At 49.1% G+C, this 13,776-nt stretch overlaps 1 protein-coding gene across 12 annotated transcripts in view; it reads left to right on the top strand.

Annotated features, from left to right (window-relative positions):
* The window catches only part of MIB2 (MIB E3 ubiquitin protein ligase 2), a 104,749-nt gene extending 92,063 nt beyond the window's left edge, over positions 1–12,686 (top strand). For 11 of the 12 annotated variants that reach the window (XM_067567218.1, XM_067567210.1, XM_067567211.1 and 8 more), the window contains 6 exons: positions 312–438; positions 1,625–1,855; positions 6,023–6,201; positions 8,647–8,831; positions 9,558–9,623; positions 11,470–12,686. In XM_067567218.1, the coding sequence (XP_067423319.1) occupies positions 312–438; positions 1,625–1,855; positions 6,023–6,201; positions 8,647–8,831; positions 9,558–9,623; positions 11,470–11,711 (1,030 nt within the window). In that variant the 3' untranslated portion in view covers positions 11,712–12,686. Of the gene's footprint in view, positions 1–311; positions 439–1,624; positions 1,856–5,125; positions 5,176–5,745; positions 5,854–6,022; positions 6,202–8,646; positions 8,832–9,557; positions 9,624–11,469 lie in introns of those variants that run through there. The other variant, XM_067567220.1, reaches the window with a different exon arrangement.
* Positions 12,687–13,776: the final 1,090 nt, after the last annotated feature.

Raw genomic sequence — 13,776 nt, 5'->3', positions numbered from 1 at the left:
ATTGAAAAGACTGGGTCAAATCCTCCCTGTGTACCTAACTCAGTCAAACTGCTCTGGGGATGAATCTGGCTCATTACTTTCATTGACACTCTGAGTTTATCCCACTTTATTAAAGGAAAACCGAGGGCTTTGTTTCACTTTCCTAATCTGCAAGACGCATGGAGCTCTCTGGATCACTGTCACCAGCTCATGATACTGCCCATTATAACATTCAGAACATTTCTCACAGCTCAGCAGAGGAGCCAGGCCTGTCTCTTGTCCTGCTGACAAGTAACTCTCTGATCTCTCCTTTAATCTCTTTCACCTCCCAGAGCCATCAAGAAGATTCTGGCAAGAGCCCGGCAGTTGGTTGACGCTAAAAAGGAAGATGGCTTCACCGCCCTGCATCTTGCTGCCCTCAATAACCACATGGAAGTAGCAGAAATTTTAATCAAAGAGGTAAATAACTTTCATAAGGAGGGGCGAGTTTGTTTCAGGTCATCACCGGTTCTCTGGGTGTGAAAGGAAGGGAGCATGTCCAGGGCTTAGAGCAGAGGGACTGGAAATCACTAGTGTGATGGCTCCAGGTTCTGGCTAGGAGTGAGGTGTTGTAGCTTGGGACAAGGGGTCTAGGAGCCTTGAATCCACAGTGCTATTCCTGCCCCTTGGGGCCGTATTCTCTAGTGGTTAATATAGGGGACTGGACGTCAGGAAGTAATTGGAGTTTTGCCATTGACTTTGGTGGGGCCAAGATTTCAACCTATTTCTAGCTTTCAAGATTTCATCTATTTCTAGGTTTGGAGAAAGTGGTGGCTAGAGTTCAGGACTCCTGGGCTTTGTTTCAGACTCTGATGTTGCATGTTGTGCTTGTGCCTCTGTTTCCCCACCTCTACAATGGTGGGAACCTGTGCCTCACAGGGATGCAGTGGCCTTATGGATCAACACTTGTTACCAGAGAGATCCCTAAGGGGGCACTGTGTAATGCAAGGTATTAGGATAACTTTATTGTTTCTGGTGTAATCCCCAATGCTAACCCAGCTTCAGTTTAAAGTGCACTCTAATTGCCCAGCAACACGGTTGTCTGCAGACTCAGTGCTGGCAAAATGACTGTTGGGCCTTGGAACAGGGAACCCTTTCAGGAGAGGCTAGTCGCGTGTTTGCTGCATCCTGTTTCCTGGCATTAGAGAAGTTTTTCTATTACTCCTTCAGCAGTCTGAGTGCTCAAGGGAAGCCGAAGTAGAAGACACAACAAGGAACTAGTCTTCCTTTGTAAAGTTCAGGAACTGGTCTGTGACTGTCTGGACTTGTTCCAGGCCTTCAGTTTGCAGATGTCAAGTAATTTACTAGCTGTCACCTGCAAATCCTTACCAGCCGGGAGGAAAGTTAGCTTTGGATGGTCCCATGCACTTGTTCGCTTGCAATAACCACTGCATCACCTGACTGTTGAGGCTACTGGACCTTGGGGCCAGGGTGGAGTGTAGGAGCAGTTTGCTGCCCCCTTTAGGGTCCCCCCCCCCACTGCACTCACATGGGGGTGGAATTGATAATCCAGGTCTTCTCCCTGTGATATGCAGCTTGTGTTCAACAGGGGCTTTCCTGTGACTCTGCAGTTATTTCTCAGCTTCGTGTTTTTCTCTTCTCTAAGGGTCGCTGTGATGTAAACCTCAGGAACAACCGGAACCAGACTCCCCTGCACCTGGCAGTCACCCAGGGGCACATGGATTTAGTGCAGCTGCTGGTACGTGAAGGCAGTGATGTCAACGCCGAGGATGAGGATGGAGACACGGCCATGCACATTGTCTTGGAACGGCAGCAGTTGATGTCAATCATGGTGGAGGAACAGGAAGGGGGGGACAGATCATCCCTCTTTTCCAAGGTGAGGGAGAGAAAGGGATGTCCTTGGACTGGGTTGCTCCAGGGGTGTGCCGTACGGCGGCGGAATATCCATGGATGGTCTGTTAGGGTGGGGGACAGTCTCCAAAGGGAAATCATTTAAGTGGAGTCATTTAAAACTAGCATGTACTAAGCCCTCGGAAATGTGCTTGTAGGGAATGACCCTGCCTTGCTCAAGGGGATGTGACCTACGAGAGCTGGATGTGACCTACGAGGCCTTTTCCTATCTCTAAGTCCTACGATTCAGTGATGGGTATGGGGAGACTTGGCTCTCAGATGTGAACACCCCTTCCCTAACTCCCCTCCCTCCCCAGTGCCCCAAGTTGCTGCATCAGTACCACTCCCTCCATTTTAGAGATGGGGGCAAAGAAAGGGGCCGGGGCTTGGTCACAAATCCAACCAGTAGCAGAGCCAGGAGTCCTGGCCTTAGTCCAGAGGTTGCGCTGCAGTGACTCCCCTTCCCTGTTGGATGGTACCAAGAACATCTGGACACTACACCAGCCATGTGTGAACGTAGGTGGGTAGGCACTGTGTGCGTGTGACAGGGACTGCATCATGTCCAAGGAAGGGGTAGTTTTCATGCCTGTCACCTTAGCTCTGCCCAGGGGCATGAGAATATCAGTCGTGGTTGAACTCTATAAAGGGTAAAATCCTGACCCTGTTGAAGTCAGTCAGGCAAAACTCTCATCACTGTCAGTGGAGCCAGAATCCTTCCCCCGCCTCCCACCTAGTCACAGATTTCCCAGTGATCTTGAGCAGAGGAGTGTCGCTGTTTCACATCTTCCCCCGTCTCCGCTTCTCCTCCGTGAGGAGGAGCCTGAGGCTGAAGTAACTGCCTCCCAGCATGCCACCTCCTGCTATGGGTCTTGTCAGCACATGCGCTAAAGGCCTGGAGGCTTCCCCTTGACAGTTCCCTCCTGCACAACAAACACCTGCTAGAAGGGAATGTTGCAGGCCCCACCAACCCAACCTGCGAAGCCACGTAAGCAGCAGCAAAGCTGCTTTTCAGCATGCTGGTTCGCTCTCTGGGCCAAACCTGTCCCTGGTGTAACATGGCTGACTTCATTGCAGTTACTCCAGGGCTGAATTTCACACTCAATCTGTACTCCGAAAAACTCGTTCCTTAGGCCTAGAATTGAGGGCCTGTCAGCCCTTGGAAGCTTAGCCCAGCTCTCCTGCAAAGGCTTTCTAAATAAAATTAGCCCTTCTGACTGTTCCATCACCTATTTAAGTACCTCTACACTCGTGTGCCAATTTACAACGTAAGTGGCGTGTGCAAATACCAGTTGTACGCAATCTGGGTGAGGTGAGAATTGTTCCAGGGCAAAGGCAATTTAACACATTAAAAAATCTGACATCACGCTTAAATGTAATTTAAAACGATTAGAAAACCAACACAGCGCAGCTCTACACACTGCGCACCAAACACCCTTACCTGGATCTGCTCCGAAAAGTCCACCTCCCTGCACCTCTTTCCATCCGTTTGTTATTGTGCTGTATCCCACGGCACCAGCCTGCATTGCAAGAGCAGATGACTCCAGTTGGCGGTGCCGGCTGCCCAAATACATCCCCCTTTCAGGGCAGGGGCTGACTGCCAGTTCTGTAATCAGTGCCTTTTGTCAGCGTTGCCACCATTTGCTAGACGCGCACGGTCTGTCAGTCATTTCTCACTCTTTACTCTACCAATCTGGGAACTTAAGCGAAGGTGGCTGCGGCAGGGGGTGGGGTTTTAGGAACTCACTGAGCTCTTTTTACAGGGACTGATTAGCTTTTGGGGTTGTCATGCTATGGACCCTAGCAGCTAATACGGCAGGCAGAGGTTTTCAAAGCTGCTTTAAGGGCTTTGGATGCCCAGTTCCCATTCCTATTAATAGGATTGTGTCGTCAGATTCCTGCAGGTGCTTTGCCAGTCTCAGCCTAAATGTACAACTCCCTCACTTGAATCGTGTAGGGCCTGGTGTAAAACCCTTTAAATTAAAGAGAGTTTTTCCATTGACTTCCATGAGCTCTGGTTTAGGCCTATAACACTCCTTTTTAAAGCCAGCTATTGCTCCTCACCCCAATATGCAGCCTTGTCTAGTCTCAGAAGAGGTACAAACCTCCCAGTGGGGCCAAGCTTCCCAGTTATTAATGTGCCCCGCTCTAGCGTGGAGGGGGAACCACCGCCCAGGCATGGGGGACAATTCAGTCTCTGTGACCCATTCAGTCCTGGCCTTTGTGCTGTGACTGGCAAGTAGGGCGCAAATAGCGGGGGTGGTTTCGTTGGTGTGGACACCTTTCTGCTGGGACCTGGCCTGAGACCACTGCATTCATTTCAAGCAGGCCAGCGGATGGCATTACCAGCTGGAGGCAAAGGTGTGCGGAGATTCAGATAGCCCAGTCCGTGCTGCAGCAGCCACACGACCTAATGAGCCAACCAGGGGATATCCCCATTGTACACAGCGTTGCATCCAATAATCTAAGAAGGCTGGGACCTTCCCTGCCCCCTCCCTGCAAATAGCTGCCACTTGGGACTTCTTCCACTAACTATTCATCCCTTAAGCTTTAGCGTAGTCTCCTGAACGTGCCTGGCAATGGAAATGGGTTTGCACTGCCTCTATGCAATGTGGCTCCACCGCCTGTGTCTGCTCACAGGAGGCCAGGATTTTAATCTCAGCAGGCTCGCAGCTGAGAGCATGGCCATCAGAGCAGCGGGTGGGAGGGGGACATCTGGCTTGCTTGCACTGGGACTCGCTGTGTCCGGACCTCCTACTCTGAACAGTGATATTCCCCATTCTCAGCCCAAGCACAAAAAGAAACGGTGACAAGAGCAAGGGTCGAGTGGAAGAGGTGGGGCAGGGGATGGGATACAGCACAGTCTCCCTCTCTTATCAGGCTGCTCCGATAGGCGTCCACTGCCAAACCTCGGTGAATCCCCGGAGCTGAATTACATCTACGTATTTTAAGCCTCTCAGTCTAGCAGATCAGGCTTGTATCCTCAGCCTCATCTTTAGCGAACCTTCGAGCTCAACTAACGGGTAGATAACCTGCCAGGTTAATGTGGTGTCACTCAGACACGCTCTGGATTTAGCACTTTAACTTCAGTGCAGCGTAGAAAGGCCAAGCAAAGTCGGGCTGTGTCAGCAGAGTTTAAAATGTGGGTGGGTGGGTGTGAAATTGGCAGTTTGTTTTATTTTTTTTTAAAACCAATCAGCGTCTAAACAAGCCTAACAAATGGAGCCTTCTCACACTCGCTTTTATGCCCATTTTGTAGATGGGGAAAGTGAGGCCCAGTGAGGGAAGGGGCTTTCCCAAGATCAAAAGGTAAACTGGTGGCAGAGCCAGGAAAACAACCCGAGTCTCCGTTCTGTGCCTTAACCACAACACTGTCATCCCTATTTTTACTCTCCTCTTGACATGGATGGATTTGACCATGTTGCTTCCTCCCCTTAACCTCACATCTTGTTAGAGCAGTGCAGATCTAAGGTGCCTTGCTGTGCGTCTGTTTTTATAAGCTATTGCCAAACTAATGATCCATCTGCTGTGGTTTTCTCCCTGTAATGCACACACTCTCTCCCCCTCCTCTTTTACTGTGATGGACATTGCAAATACCAACAGTTTAGACCTTGCTCTTCAGCCTGACACTAAATGGGTCACTGTTTTTATGCCTGAAAAAATTGCATGTGTAAGTTATTGGCAGGGTAACTGTGAGAGAATGGAAGGCTTTGTGGTTAACCCACTGGACTGGAACTCAGGAGATCAGGATTCAGTTCCCAGACTCCTTGTGTGAACTCAGTTGAGTCACATAATCTCTCTGTGCCTCAGTTCCCCACCCATAACCTGAGGATGATAATCCTTCCTTTCTCGCACCTTTTGTCTGCCTTTTCTATTTAGATCACTCTCTGGAGCAGGGACTGTCTCTTGCTACAAGAATATGCAGCACCTGGCACAATGGGGCCCGATCTTGGCTGATACCTCTAAGCGCTACTGTAGTAAAAATAAGTATGTGACTTAGATGTCTAAGTAACTGTGTTCACAAATAAGGGATGCAAAATGGAACTTGCAGATCTTTCACTTACATTGCAAGCATGAGAACTGAGGCTGGCTTCTAGGGTCTGACCCATAACCAGGTTTCTGAGTGGCTTACAGAGACTTTCTCCCCCTCTCTTAGCTACAGGCTTCAGGTTTCCTTGGAAACGTAGAGCTGAATGTCGGAGCTGCGATTGCATGTTACCTAGCACAGGAAGGCGCAGATATTAATTACGCCAACCATAGGGGAAAGTCTCCCCTGGACCTCATTGCAGATGGAAGGATAGTCCAGATCATTAAGAACTTCTCCCAGAAATTCAGGTAGGCTACAGAGTGTGACCACTTCCTACCCCCAGCCCTGTAGCCGTGCCAGATGCTCTTAGCCTGTTCTTCTGGGTGTGGAACACCTTCAGCTGCCATTGACTTCAGTGGGAACTGATGGGTGATCATCTGATGAATGCCTTGCAGAATCAGTGTCTTCTGAGAGAACTGGCTGGTGGTTTCTTTCATGACCCATCCACTTTTGACATCTCCCTGTTGTCAGTCTGAGGCGTGGTCTATGCTTAAAAGTTTCGCTGGTATAACTATGTCATGTCCCTAACCCATATAGCTATGCTGCCAACAGCCCTGGCTATAGAAGCATTTATGCTGGCAAAAAAGTCCCTTTGTTGGTGTGGTTCTGTTTCATTTGGGGAACTGGCATAAGCAAGACCAGCAAAAGAACTCTTTTGCCATGTATACAAAGTCTAAGCCCCTCCTCTTCGGTGTGGAGCGGGCTACTGGCAATGTGTTTCTGGTTTCTTGTTGGGTTCCAGGATGTCTTCTGCAGCTCACAGAGGCGTATGATGTAGCAGACTAGGGATACTTGGATAAACATAGCAGCCTGACTGTCTGAATGAAGAGTTGATTGCATGTTAGCAGGCCAGCCTCTTACTGCATGATGGGAGTCATTTGGCCCTGTAATAGGGCCTATAAACTGCTTATGTGGGCTCTGCTCAGAGGTGAATTTCACCCTATTGGTCCTTGAACATCTAATCCCTGGAGATGACCTTCATATTGCAGTGCAGTTCTGGGTTTGGTTTTGCTCTTAATCTATTCATTGCAGGATTCAAACAAAGTAGAGAAGGAGATGAACCCCAAATGTCATGTAAAGGTTGGGTTCTGGAAGCTCCTATAGCTGGACAATGTCCATCTTTAAATTGATAAGTGAAACAGATGAGCAATTCTATTTGATATGCTCATAGGGAGAACAGCATCAAAAATGGCTTGGCCTTTGGGTCCCGTTTTGCAAAGCCTCATTGTTTTGGGTTTTGGAGCTTCAGACCTGAAACCAGAAGTGGTGGGCATCAGAATTCTCTCTTATCTGCACCCCCAACAGCTGCAGGAGGAGCAAGGGGTGGGTAAACGTTCTGGGTTTGGGGATCACCTTAGAAGAATCTGTGAAGTTCCTGGGTTTTCTGATTTAGTGTTATCCACTTTCTTTCTTCGGCTTGATTAACTTGGCTCAAATGGAGGACAGAGGAGGCATGTTTGTGGGCAATAAAAACCTTGTCAGAGGTTAGGGAGCATTTCACCTCATGAAAATTCTTTAATTTTGGTGTATTCAAAAGGTGGGGTGGGAAGCCCTCTTCAGAGGGGATGAGTTAGCAGTATCCCAAGACAAGGATAGACTCCGTTAGCAACATGATCGTTCCTCCCCTTGCTCCTTCCATTCAAACACTGCTGATATACACGATACTAGAAAAGAGCATCTATGCCATTATAGTCTCTGCTAGAATGGTAGCTGGCTATTGGAAAAGCACAGAAAGAATCAGACATCAAGGAGTTAAGAGAACCATTCTGCTCTGGGAGAGATTTGCAGACATCCTCTGCTTGGGGACGTGAATAGGATTTAGCTTGGCAGTGGATCATCATGTGACAGATGCCATCTTAGACCTGTCAAGTTTAAATAATGCCATGTGAAAAAGATGGATGGTGTTTACCAGTTCAGTAAATCCTCTGATTTACACAAGTTCTTTATACGCAGGCAGCTGCTCCAGAATGATGGAGGGGCGGATCTAATTAAGGGCAGGCTTCATCCCTATCGAAACCAGCTTGCCTTTGTTTTCTCTGCCCACACAGAGCTGAGGTGGCCGTACTGGTGATTCTTGCCTCAGGATCTCCCTCAAAGTTCAAGGGCATCTTGATCTGGGATCCACAAAATGGAGATGAGACTCCAGGCAGGAATCTAAAGCTTTAGGGGGGTCTGAGCAGTTTGGAGGCGGAGTTGAATCCAAACTTCCCGAAAGGTACTGGGAACGCCAGGGTTCACGAAGTTGAGATCAGGGTCCAGCTCAGAACTCAGACTCTCTGGGCTCAGGGCTCAGATGTAGGCATTGAGTTCAGGCCCATCCCGGGCGCTTATGAAGGCAGTGCAATCCAAGGGCTGCCTTTTCTAAACATCCCAGCCTGCTGACTTTGCACGGGATTGGCCAGGGCTCACTGTCCTCATCCAGAAGAACTGTTACGCCCGGCACAGATACCTTCCTCTCACTTCCCCTCACTCTGATACATTTGGGCTAGATCCTCAGCTGGCGTAAACAGAGGGAGCTCTGTCAAAGTCAAGGGCGCTTCACAGACTTACGCCGGCCGTAGATCTGGCCCGTTGCCTGGCTCTGCACCCGTCCCTAACTGGCCTGGTGTGATAAGGGCAGTGGGAGAGCTGCCTTCTGCATGCAGGGTGCCGTTGCAATCCGTGTGGACGCTAATTCGCTGTGATGGTTGCAGGGAAGAACAGGTTTCTTCAGACAGCTCCACAGTGACCTGCAGCCTGCGCAGAGTTCACACCACCCCCAACACCATGACCAACCTCAGCGTGGCCAGCGTGGCAGCCCCTTCCGAGTGCCTGGTCTGTTCTGAGCTGGCACTGCTCATTCACTTCATCCCGTGTCAGCACAGCATCGTGTGTGAAGGTAAGTTGCCTCTGGTTTTTTTTTGGTGCTCGCCCTACCTCCTCATGTCCCTGGTCTGGGGAGCATCATGGACAAGACTGCTGGGTGCTCACCAGAGCAACCCCAGTGCTATTCCTGAAATGGCCCTTCAGATGGGACGCCCTCGGGTCTGGTCGTGGAATCTCCCACTGTCCTGCTGGATTGGGACCCCAGGCAGCTACCCTGTGTGGTCTAGAAGGAAGGGCGGACGTTCCAGCTCCAACCAGCGATGCTTTCTCCAACGAAACCCCTTCAAAGGGATTCCCCTCTCCCTGCCCCTCTGGTTTCCATCTTCTGTTTCCCTTTGAATTATATTAACAGTCTAATCAAGTCCCTTATCTCACCACTGTCCCTCCATATGGCTGCAGTTTGGTTAGGAAGAAGTGCAAGAGCCCCCGCCGTTCCGGTCAGAATACAGGATTGTTTCACAGCTGCTATGCAGCGATGGGCATTGTGGTAATGCTGCTGTTCAGGCATTAGGACTGTGGCATGTGACGCTCTAGGGAAGGGGCAGATGAAGCGACAGGACCAGCACATAGCTCAGGAAGAAGTCAGTCTTCTCTGCTTCATGCAGACAGTCTCTTACAGTCCAGGCGATTCTCCGATTGTTTAAAAATGGGATGCGCTTGTGTGTTCTTTTCGCTTTTGGGCTTGTTCAAGCACCGCTGGGTTTAGCTGAAATCTCTCTCCTTCTCCCACTCTTGGTAGAATGCTCCAGGAGGATGAAGAAGTGCATCAAATGTCAAGTGACAATAACCAAAAAACTCAAGCAAGGTATGTTTGCTCTCGTAGTTCACGGCTTTGAATAGAAAAGGTCCCTCTGAATGTTTGCTTAGGCTACATCACGATAGCTGGCGGCTTGATCTCAGTGCGGTTAGCACAAGGAGTGCGTTCCAGTGCTCGTCACAGCGATCACCACACAGCTAGCCTCGGCGGACAGGCCGCAGGTGGACTGTCTTTAGAGGCAGCTGCTACAAGCCAGCCCAGGGGCCACTTTGGCAGAGCAGCGTGTGTTTGCCTTGCCACTGCCTGTGCCGTGCTTGTTCTGTGAATTGACAGCAGATGTCTGTCTCCGGGTCTGTCCTTCCAGCCCCTTGCACCAGCAGTGACTTCACAGTGGAAACTTGTGATCAACGAAAGCTTGCAACATGCAGGAGCCTGGTTTTGCCCTTGTACTTTGACGGCATTTTAACCTAAGTCAACTTGGGGGAGCCAAGTGAGCAGGGTTGGGGTTAGCCAGCTGTCCCAGGGCAGTTGGGTTTGATTGCTTTTGGTGGAGTTCCTCTCCTGCCTTAGCCTGGATCGCTGCAGTTTTATACAGGGAGTGCCTTCCATCCTCATCACTCAATCTCCCGCACAGGGAATACTGTAATGCTGGTTCCATGCCATGGAGCCAGCAGGCTCCTACTAGCCACAGAGTTCACCCCCTCACCTGCTGCAGTGCTGGTCAGTGGGAGTGAGTGTTTCTCCATCCCTGTGGCAGAGGCTGTTGAGGGCAAACACACTGCTGCTGTGATTGCCCCAATGGGCCAGGTGCCAACAGGCTGCCTAGATGGAAGTATAAAGGAGCCAAGCCCCTGTCACGTGGTATACATGTACACAGCTGGCCAGGGCAGAAATCCTCCCTAGGAATGCCCTGTTATTGCTGCACTCTTCAGGCGTATAGAATACAGGAAAATGTAACGATTCTGCCCCCGGGTTGGAATCCCTGCCGGAAGATTCCAGTCCATTGCAGCAGAGAGGATTATGGAAGCTGTCAGGCTTTTGAGCATAGTGCCAGGACATGTCAGCTGGCTTCCGGGCCATGCCATCATCATTTATCCCAAACTTCATCCCAAAATTCCTTACAAACTTCATTGACATTCACCCACCACTGCAATGCAGCCATCTCTGGGGTGAAACCGGGCATCTGTTTAAAAGCACACAGCAGCTGTTGTTCAGGAACAGAATGTGAATTGTGTTGTTTTCAGGGGGAATTTATTTACCCCATCTGGAATGTGACCAGTACATGGAGCTCTTTCATCTCATTTGAATTAGAACGAAGTGTCTGCAAGTTCTCCTCTCTGTTGAACTTTGCACTTAAAGAGGGTTCAGTTACCCTCTTTAGTTCTATGGCTTGTGCTGTGCAGGAGATCATAATGCTTTCTATCAGCTTTGACTGCTCTGTATCTATAACCTGAAAAGCTAGAGCAGAGAGCTGGAACAGTACTGCAGACAGGAATTTAAAGTCAATGTAGCAATGGCAAACAGCGCCAGAACAAGTCGCAAGCCAGTTACTGAGGAGCATCGCCCCCAGCTCTTTGCTACCACTGCACTTTTCTTCACTTCCATGCAGTGGCAGCTTCTTCTGGAATGATGGGGGAGGATGCGCATCCCAGAGAATATGATTTATACGTCCCTCAAGGCTGCTGCCGTTTACCAGCTCAGCAACAAACCAGAGGAGAGAGAAGCACGGCCACCTTTTAACAAAACACTTATCTCTTACTTCTTGGATTGGGTTCAATAAAAACAGTCTAGACAGAGCTAATTAGCATTCTGCGGGATAGGGAGTGAATTTGGAGGGACTTGCAGAGGAAATAGGCAGAGTACCCAGCCACTAACATGCTTCCTGTTCCCGCAGACAGCACAGAGGTGGAATGCAGCCCCGGTGCTGAGTCCACGGACCAGCGGAAGCTCATGGAGGAGCTGCAGAGCCGCTACCGCCAGATGGAGGAGCGCATCACCTGCCCCATCTGTATCGACAACCAAATCAAACTGGTTTTTCAGTGCGGACATGGTTCCTGCCACGAGTGCAGCACAGCCCTGACAGTCTGCCCCATCTGCAGGCAGACAATCCGGGACAGGATTCAGATCTTCGTCTGAGGACAGGCGCTCTCCCCTCCCTTTCATCCCCCTCTTATGTTCCTCCCTCCTCCCCCTTTGTGTCTGTTGAGTTGAGAATCGCGATGAAAGTGTGTTTGTCCAACTGTGAAGCCATCATGAAAGGGGGAAAGTGAATCGCAAGCATAACTCATGGGGGGGGGTGGGGGGAATGCTCCCTCCATAACAGCAAGCTGCCCAGCCTGGGGGGGAAACAGCCCTCCGGCCCTGTGCTCTGTTCCCAGCATGGAAGGCACAGGGCGGAATACTGACAGGACGGCACTGTGCTTCTTGCTGAAGACAGACGGGGCTAGGAGACCAGCGATGGGGCAGAGTGTTTTCATGTGCAGACATTTCAAAGAACATCCCACTCTTGCCTAGTTCCTGCAGTGTCCGATTCGCAGCCTTACTCTGCTCTGGAAGGAAACGCTGTGGCACAGTCCTCGTTCACCAGCAGGCTGGGGCAAAGCAATACTTTCGCACCTTACGCAAGGAGGTATCCAGTGGGGTCAAGCACTGCCCTTGGCTCTCCTGAAGGGTTGTCACTTGTGGTGGACTCTAGTTACACCACATGCTTTCGACCCAAGCTTTTTGGGTTTGACAAGGTATTTGGATTTGGGCATGGGAGGACGAGTCTGAAGCTGATGTGTTCCCAGAGAGAGACGGAGTGTGTGCCTTAGAGATAAGTAGTGAACATTTATTGGAGAAAATATTGTTGCAGCACGTATTTTTGACCTCTAAGTGACACTCTTCAGCCATCGATCTACCTTTTTTTTCCTCTCTGCAGCCATATGTCGAGAGACTCTTGAGCTTTTTACCCATGCCGCCAAAAGCAGGTGTCAAATATACCAACTGAAATGTAAAAAAAAATAAAATTAAAATACGATTAATAAGGTGGAGGAGGGAAGATTCATTTTTTCTCTTTCTGTTTGTTTGGCAGCAAAATGAATTAAAAGAGAACATTTATATTCCATTGAACATTGATACGAATGTGCGAACAATAGTGTAAATCCTGGAGTCAACTTGGTTCCAACTGGATGGTGTTTTCCAACCAATTGATTTGGGAAGAAGTATTGTCCAATGAACTCTCACCCTTAACTGGGGCTGTGTTCTAATGGTGGCGCCCTGAGGAGCTCATCTGTGTGTGTATGTAGCTTTGTTCTACACAGTTACGCTGCAAACCAGTATCATCTTTTGTTACACCTAGAAAACAATGTTTAAAATCAACCAAAACACCAGGTTTCTTTCGTAAATTTGTTCATCAGAAAAGAGATGGCAAAGGATTTAAATTAGTTTTGAATCCTTGTACGTGTGTTGTGGTTACAGAAATATGTATTGCCTAGTAGTGACTCCCTAGTGTCCAGGAAATTCTTACATCATGGTCCCCACTTGCTACGGATGATCTCTCAGAAGGCATTCTCAGTTGAGTTGATTACAATTTTGGTGACCTTTCCTAGGCAAAGGTACAATCTTGGATCACATTTAACCCCCAAAGGTAGATTATTTGTAAAAATAAGATTTGACAAAACTAAGACATAGGTTTCAAGGATTGTAATTAATTCCCAAGAAAACAATTTTTAAAATAAACTCCCACCCCCCCGAATTGGTTCTTTATGCCTCAAATAATCCCATTCAGTGCAGCGGAGCTGTGCTTCTGAAGTAAATCGCTGCTCACGGTGAAAGTGGCAGAATATGGCCAAATGGGACTCCAGTATAAAGAAGAGAGACACTGGTGAGCCTTGTTTTTATTGTCCAGGCTTGGATGAGTGCAGCGAGCAAACAATCAGCATGTAACAGCATAAAGTACATTTCCGGCTGGATTTTCAGAAGGGCTTGCTGTGAGCTTAGCTCTGTTCCCATTGAGCTCAATGGGAGTTCTGCTGTGGAGTTCAGTGGGAACAGTTGGTCTAGTGCTAAGAAAATTTGAAAACTCCACCCTGGACTTTCAAATTCTTTAATAATCTACGGTCTGATTAAGATGGCCAAAGAAACGTCTTTCTTTAAATAAAAAAATGTGATTTCTTTGAACCTGACACTGTCCCTTTCAGGGCCTGATCCAAAGCCAAAG

Source organism: Emydura macquarii, unplaced genomic scaffold (assembly GCF_026122565.2).
Source record: "Emydura macquarii macquarii isolate MOO-44397 ecotype Brisbane River unplaced genomic scaffold, CSIRO-AGI_Emac_v2 contig_2768, whole genome shotgun sequence".
NCBI lineage: Eukaryota > Metazoa > Chordata > Testudines > Chelidae > Emydura > Emydura macquarii.
Note: the sequence above shows the minus strand (reverse complement) of the source record. Positions and strands in the feature narration are given on the sequence as shown.